The 7,955-nt window shown below is 56.0% G+C and overlaps 1 protein-coding gene across 1 annotated transcript in view; it reads left to right on the top strand.

Annotated features, from left to right (window-relative positions):
• Positions 1–1,276: 1,276 nt before the first annotated feature.
• RIMS4 (regulating synaptic membrane exocytosis 4) overlaps positions 1,277–7,955 on the top strand; it is a 66,841-nt gene continuing 60,162 nt past the window's right edge. The window contains exon 1 of the mRNA XM_052651164.1: positions 1,277–1,373. Coding sequence (XP_052507124.1) covers positions 1,277–1,373 — 97 coding nt within the window. The remainder of the gene's footprint in view (positions 1,374–7,955) is intronic.

Below are 7,955 nucleotides of genomic sequence, written 5' to 3'. Positions count from 1 at the left end.
GTGAGTCTGGTGGAGTGTTTCTCAGTGTCCCCGTATGAGTCTGCGGGTGTCGATGCATCAGAATGTATCCATCACCAGGAGTGACTAAGTCTGTGCGACTGTGTCTGGGTGTGAACCTGTGTGTGCCCACTGAGGTGTGTCTGAGTCTGAGGGTGACTGTGTGAGTCTGATGGTGTTTCTCAGGGTATTTCTGGGTGTGCCTGAATCTCTGTGAGAGAGATCAGTGTTGGAGGGGCACTGGTGTCTCTACACGCAGGTCTGGTCACTGAGTATAGGTAGGAGTGTCTGTGAGTGTGGATTCTGTGGATACGGTGGGTTCATGATGGTGTGTGTGTTCACTTGAACTTCTCAGTTCCTGTGGGTTCCGAGGGTCTCCTGTGTGGCCAAGGGTGTGCCTATTTGTTGCTCAGAGTGTATCTGCAGGTCTCTGGGTGTGAATCCGTGTGTGTCCGTGGATGTACCTACCTGTGGGGGTCTTAGGGGTGTCTGGAGTCTAAGGGGTTCTGTTGTTTGGTTCCCCAAGTGTCGCTATGAGTGAGTCTGGGTGAATCTCTCTGGGTGTGTAAGTCTGAGGGTGTCTGTGGTGCATCTTGCACAAGTGGATGCAGTCGTGGGGGTGTCTGTTTGAGCTGCTCTGCGGGTTCACGTGTGAACCTGAGGGTCTCCAGTGCCGGTCACCGTGACTGTATCCCTTTCGACTGCGTTTCTGTCCCTGGGGTTGGCCGGTCTCAGGTGCGGACCGGATGCCTGGAATTCGGGGCGTCTGGGGGGCTCCGTGTGGGGGTCGGGACAGCGTGGGGCCGTACCCCAGGACTGGGGGCGCAGCAGCCGGGCGCGCTCGTCGCTCGGGGCGCGCACCACCGGCGGGGCCCGGAGGCGAGGAGGGGCCCCGCCCGCGCCCTCCGGCTCCCACGCCCGGCGCGCGGCGCCCCCTCCCCCGGGCGGCGCCGATTGGCTGCGGCGGCGGCTGGAGCCCGCCCCGCGCGGCCGGCTGGGGGCGCCGCGGGCCAGAGCGAGCTGCGCCGCCACCGCCGCCGCCACCGCCGCCGCCGCCGGGAGCACCGCGCGTCTCGGGCTCCGCGCGCCGCCAGCTCCCGGCCCGCCCGCCTGCCGGCCCCGCCGCGCCCGCCAGCCCCGCCGCGGAGCCCCGGCCCGACCCCGGGCCGCCGCCACCACGCCGCGCGCCGTACTCCGCGTCAAGAATGGGGCGGCCAAGCTGCCCAAGCCGGCCGCCGCCGCCGCCGCCGCGGCCGAGGCGCCCGGCGCCGGCGCGGGCATGGAGCGCTCGCAGAGCCGCCTCAGCCTGTCCGCCTCCTTCGAGGCGCTCGCCATCTACTTCCCGTGCATGAACTCCTTCGACGACGAGGACGCGGGTGAGCGCGCGGCCCGCCCCCGCCCCCCGGGGGGCTTCCCGGGAGCCGGATCCCGAGGCCCCGTCCCCGACCCGGTGCGCCCTCAGAGGTGGCCACTCTTTCCTCCCCACCCCCAATCCCAGCCACGCTCGGGGATGCGCCCCCAGGGTCTAATTTCCCACCCACGGGCCCTCAGAGTCTCTAGGGTGTGGGGTCTTCTCGCCTCCCGCCGCCCTCAGGTACCTAGATCCTCCGCATTCACCCCTTTTCCGCAGGTGGGCCCTTTGGGTCTCCTGGACTTAGCTCTCCCTCCTCACCTGCGCCTACTGAATGCGCCCATTCTTGTCCCTGCATCCGACCTGCCGCCCTCCCCGAGCCTCCTGTCAGTGCCCCCTGCTCAGACACCGGGGCTCCGGCCGCCTCACCCGCGGGGCTCCGACGCGCCCCCCGCCATTGGAGGTGGCGCGCAACCTTCCTGCTCCATCTTTGTCTTGGCCGCATCCTGAGACTCCCAGTGCCAGACCCCTGCCCTGCGTCCGGGGCCTTGAGCGCCCCCCGTTTGTCTCTCCTCCTCTTTCCCCAGGGGCTCCAGGGCTGGGGTGGACCTTGAGGGGACCGGCGGGGAGACGGCCTTTCCTCTCGGTTCCTCCCGGCTGGTCCCGGAGGGAGGCGTAGGGCGGCGCCGGCTCTACACCTGCGCGCCCTTCGGAGTGTGCCTCTGATCCCGGGTGCTCTTGGGCCTGGAGTGGCCTTTCTGGGTGGGCTGGGCCGGGCCACCATTCATCGGCCGGAACCTCAGGCTTCCAGGCCTGCGCGCAACCTCGGCCAGAGCCCAAGGGGCGGGGAAATGTGAAGAAACCCGCTCCTGGCGGCCCTGGGACCAGACAGAGGAAGCAGAAGGGCTTCGGATACGCTTTTGCGGTGAGGAAGCGAATCCACCAACAGGTGGGGTAGCTAGAGGGCTTTGGGTGAGAGTTGCCCAAAGAGTGCCAGAGAGGGAGTCGGAATCAGGTTCCGGTCTTAGGCTTGCTTATCTCCTTATTAGCCGTGACCTTGGGCGAGTCGTGCCGCCTCTAGCCTCCATATACTGGTCTGTAAAATGGGATGATGGTACCTCAGACACAAGGGTTAAGTTAAAAGTGTTTTGTACGCTGATCTGAGAGTATTTTAGTTCAGTGAGGGAATGAAAGGGGAGGGGAATGTGTAGTGGGGGGAGCAAAATGGTTTCCTGACGTTTTGGGGATCTTGATGACAATACGGATGAGTTCTTCCCCCAAAACATACACGCACCATCCAAACATTTTTGTCCATAGTTTTAGGGAGTTCAAGGGCCCTGCTTAAGACTCTCTGCCTCCTGCAGGGACGCTTATCTGGTCAGCCAGTTATCTGATAAGCCTTGGATGGAGCGGTGGGTGATGGGTACTCACCTCTTCCTGTTGGAGCAGGATGCAAGTGGGGAGAAAGTTCTGCAGCAGAATGTGTTGGCTAAGTGGGTGAATGGGGGCGTGTGAGGCTGACCCCTGACACACCGTTTTTGGTGTTGACCTGAAGAGGGAGTGGAGTGAAGATGGTTACGGCAGAGCCAATTTACAGAATCAGCGTTTTACAGAAAGAATAAGTGAAGCTTTGCTTCCCCCTTGATGCAGCTGAAGGAGGGTGTATTATTATTATTATGGACAAGGCAAGGTGAGGAGGGGTGGAGGGGCTCTCCTAACCCAGTGGCCTCCCCTGGAGCAAAATCAGAGAGGAAATCTGGCTCAACTGGGGGTTTGGGGAGGGAGCCCCACCTGCCTCGGTGGGCGGGCTCCCCCATCCCTCCCCTTGATGTTCAAGGACACTCCTGAAGTTCAACAGGCCACTTGGGTCTCAAGAACCAACTGTCCTACCACAGGGACAGTTGGGTTTTTCTTCAGAGTCATGCTCCTTGTCATGATTCAGATGCTTTGGTTATTATCGTTGGTTGCAGGTGACTTGCTCTGGTTTCACTTAAGTTACAATAGGTAACTTCATGCAATATTAGAGATTTTTAAAGGTCCACCTGATCCCCCCCCCCCCCCAGCAGATTTCTTCAAATTCTTAACTTTTTTTTTTTTCACTTGGGGGACCTAGAAATCGTCTTGTCTAACGTCTCTTTGCCCCCAAATGGATGTGTGTGTGTGTTTGTGTGTGTGAATGTGTGTGAGATTGAAGTCCCTATGTGTGTGTGTATAACCCAAGGTCACCCAGTGAGGCGGGCACAGAGCCGAGACTAAAATCAGGTTTCCGGTTCTCTTTCCAGTAAAGCACTAGTGCTGTCTCTGAAAGATGATTTTTTTTTTTTTTAAGTCAGATCTCGCTGTGTAGAAAATGGTTCCCAGGTGAAGAGGCCCCAGGGAGCGGCCGACAGCCAAGAGTTTGGTTTGGGCATCTTGTGCTCAACTGCTCATCTTAAGGGATGCTTTGAATTTGGGAGGGGGAGGAAGAAGGTGAAGTTTCATTTCCGGGAGGCTAATGAGTGTCTGGTGAGAATCGGAAGTAGGGAACGTTGTCTTGGTTCTTAATTTTTCTTGTTCTTCTCAAAGTCATTAATTTTCTCCTTAAAAAAAAAAAAAAAGCCTTTTAGATTTATTCTTTTAGAGCAGCACCACACTGAACTAATTTCGAAAAGCAGTGTGGATATGTCTCAGATAGTGGACAGAGACTGTTCCAGTTGGAGCGCTGTCGGAACTGACTTGGCTTTCCCTTTCCCTTTTCTGCCCCTCACCTGACCCGTTTCATGCCCCTCTCTGTTCCCGGGGCCCAGAAGTGCCCCTGATGGTCCTCTGGCTTATCTGGGGTCCTCCCTTTGTTGCTGCTTCCACCTCCTGTCCACTGCATCTTTCTCATCAACTCGATTGACTCAGAGCCATCTTCAGAGCTTATCTGCTACCCTTGAGCTGGTTTCCTGAGAAACTGTGAGGAGGAGACTTTCATTAGCCTTAACTGGGCCAGAGCACTTTCCTGCCTTGAGCTTGGGAACCTTGGACATTGTGTCAGCAAAGGAAGCTGCCCCTTCCTCCCCTTTCTACGCACCTGGGGCTCAGGAGGCTGGTCACCGTGAATTCCTAGAATTCTTCCCAAGAAGCATCTTCCCTTGTGCACTCTGAACCCATTTCTTACACTGCTTTGCCCCTGAGCCTAAAGATACTGGGGCTTTAGAGAGGCATGCTTTTGGGAGGCATTTTTCATGTTTGCATCTTCATGGCTCAACCTGGCTCCTTCTGGCTTTGTAATTGAGGAGGGGTGGGGCAGGGGGGAGTTAGACATGTGACCTCTGCTTTCTTATCTATATCAGGAAGAAAATCAGAGCATGGACCACAGAGGGTAAACATTTTTTAAATGATTCCTTCTGCTAAGTATTCTCCTAGGCACTTTCAATATTGTTTTCTTTCCTCACAGCAAGTCTATAAAATTAACATTTGACAGTCCCCATTTTCAAGTGGGAAAACTGAGACACAATTCATGTTAACATCCCCATTTTCAGAGGAGAAAACTGAGACGTAGAGAGAGTATTCACTCAAGGTCGCTGAACCAGGAAATGAGGGAGGTAGGATCTGAACTTGAGCAGTCTGCCTCAAGCATCTATGCAGTTGATTGTTGCGCTGTGTGTGCTACGGAAAGGGCAGAGTACAGTGCCTGACACTAGACAGGCTCTCAGTAGCTGTTAGCTATTCATCTTTCTTCTTACCAAGAAGTAAGGCTTGTTTCTGAGCAAGATTGTAGAAAGGAATCCGTGGGTTTGAGGAAGGGGGGAAGCCTGGTTCTCAAAACGTTAGCTTATAAGCTAATTTTATTGCATTGTTATAGCTATTAAGGCAGAATTGGGTCCTCCTTCTTGGGAGGGGTTTAAAGATGGGGATTTGGGGGACTTGCATGTGGAACAAGACGGTGGGGAGCACCTAGCGCCCCATGTCCCTGTTCTGTTTAACAGTTCGTTTTTATTACATCTTCAGTCCCAGACCTGCCAGTCTGCCTTGGGGCACGGCTGGGGAGCTTGTCTGGAGAGTGTCTCCAGTTTCCAGCAAATGCCAAAGGGGGTTGCTACATTAGGGTCTGAAATTGAGGATGGTGTCCCTGACTCTGACCAAGTGGTTTTGGCGTCCAGTTCTCCCCCACCCGCTCAGGAGAGGGGCGGAGAAGCTGGAGCAGCCAGCTCCGATTTGCCCATAGGATGCTTCGATCCTGTGCAGGGAGGAAGTTGCCATGGCAACACCGGCGGCTACCGGTCCCTCTCCTAGCAGTTCGGGCCACATCTCTGAGCTGGAAAGCTCTTCGTGGTACCGCCTTCTTCCGATCAGGCCAAATCTGATGGGTGGGGTGGCCTGGTGGCTGGGACCTACCAACTAGTGCCGAAACCCACTCCCCTTATTTTTAGATGGAGGGAAAATGGAGGGGGCTGTCTGCGTTACCTCTCCTTGCTGGTGGGAAGGAGATACTCATGTCTTGCCAGATAGATCTCAGCAGGGGAAACGAGAGCTCCAAATCCCAGCCCCACCCCAGGCACCTGGAATGACCCGCCCTGGACTCCCCCTTCCTTCCCCAGTTTACTCCTCTTGGCAGAGTTTTCTTTCCCAGCCCCAGTGCTAACTTTTGTCCTTGAAATTTGACCTTATCTTTTTCTGGGAAACAGAATGTCCTGCTGAACCACCCCTTCCACCCTGAGGTGGTGGGAACAGAGAACTTAGGCCCTAAAGGGGGGCTGGGGCTGGGTGGATGAGGGGGAATGGTGAGGGGAGGAGCCTGAAAATATCCTTCAGGATCTGGGCCGCTGGAGGGCGCCAGGTGGCACCTTCATCCCTGGGGCATGCCACTTCCTGTCCCCCCCTGCTGCTTTCGCTAAGTTACCACCAAGTGCTGTAATCTCCTTTATGGGCTGGGAATTGGGCAGAACTCTCCTGGATTTGGATAACTGAGGCAAAATAAAGAATGGAACCAGCTCTTCTCATAGTTCAAGCTGTGGGTGGCGTGAGAGTGTGGACCCCAAACTCTGCTATCTTGAATGACCCTGAAAGATACATCTCAGAAAAATGCCATACAGAGGAGTCATCCTTTCCCCCAGTACACAGTTCACTGGCCTCTGGATCTGTTCTGATGCTGTTAGAGCTCTTTCCAAAAATTCTCTCCCCACTCTGGTGCCCCTTCTTCCTTGTCCCCAAGCTGCCAGACTCATAGCTGCAGCTTCCTTGGCATTTGCAGCTATCAGAGAGGCCCCCCCTGCTTGTGTTTGGTGGGAAGGGAAAAAGGGGGACCCGTTGCCTCGTCTCCCTTTGAGAACTCTGCACTGCCTTCCTCCTTACCCACCTCCATCCAGAGGTGAGCCGGTTCTGACTGAGGCTGAGAGAGGGCAGGGCAGAGAAGTGGAGAGCAGACGCAAGCCAGATGACCCTCTCTCTCTCATCTCAGGTCCTTTCTCCTCCTCTGCCTCCCCTAACATCTCTTCATGGTGGCCTTAACAACCATTGCTTCAGCATTTCTTTTGAGTTGTTGGAAAGGCACCAGTTTTGCAGAATGTGCTCAGAGGGTGTAGACGCACCCCCACCCCACTGTCATCTGTGTACCTCCCCCCTTGACAGTCAAGCCCACTGTCTTCCTGTCGAAGCTCCAGTTCCCACCCTCACCCCCAGTCCCCTGGAATGACCGACTGGAATTCCCTCCCAACACTCCCCATTACTTGATGGGGCTTGGATTTGACTCTACTTTGGTGTTAGGGCCTCAGGCACGTCCCAGGCTTCAGTTTCCCCCTCTTGAAAAAGGGGTTAATTATCCTTGTCTGAGCATGTCTCAACATTGTAAAAATAAAACTGCTTGAAGGGCTTGTTCTCCTGTGCACAGTGCCATAGTCTCCCTGAATCTTACAGCAGCCAGAAGGGATAGCTACGGTTGTCGATGTACCCATTTTGCAGATGAGAAAAAGCCAGGCAGCTTGGTGTAGTTTTGTGGCTTTCTTGGGTTGCACAGTAGTGACTCAAACCCAGGCATGTTTGATTCCAGAGACCACCCTCTGCCTCCTGGCCTGAAATGAGATTCCAGGTGGGAAAGGGCAGTGTCAGGCCTGGCGGCTGTGCTTGGGCTGGCAAAACAGCCACTGACAAAGGTGAGGGTGTGAGGGCCTGTTCATCTTCAGATGCGCCCCTCTGGGATCTGCCATCCCGCTCCATTCCACCCCAGCTCACTGGAGTCTCTTCCTGCCCATCGGTTCCTGGATGATCCCCATCACGGGGCTGCCTGGCCTCCTTGAAGAATCCAGTTGTCTGCCCCAGCCCTGGGGGCCGATCTATCACCTGCCTCTCCAGACCAATGTAGGCCAGTGCTGGATTATATTTAACGCTGTGCTATTTCCACTTGACAGCTCCGGAGCGCCGTCCCCCCTCCCCTTTTCTCCTTCCTCCCCCCTCCCCTTCTGATTCACTCGGAAACTGACAAGGCTGATGTCAGCGCCTTATTCTTAGCCCCCGTAATTGTAACTGCATTTAGCAGTGCGCACTTCATTAACAGCTTCTGAGACGGGGGAGTGAGATGACTGCGTGGCTGGGCAGGGATGTGGGTGGGGGTGGGGAGGGGGCAGCTGCTGCAGGGACCCTGGCC

The sequence above is a fragment of the Budorcas taxicolor genome, chromosome 13, assembly GCF_023091745.1.
Source record: "Budorcas taxicolor isolate Tak-1 chromosome 13, Takin1.1, whole genome shotgun sequence".
Classification (NCBI taxonomy): Eukaryota; Metazoa; Chordata; class Mammalia; order Artiodactyla; family Bovidae; genus Budorcas; species Budorcas taxicolor.
The sequence above is the reverse complement of the archived record's forward strand: the minus strand, read 5'-3'. Positions and strand labels throughout refer to the sequence as shown.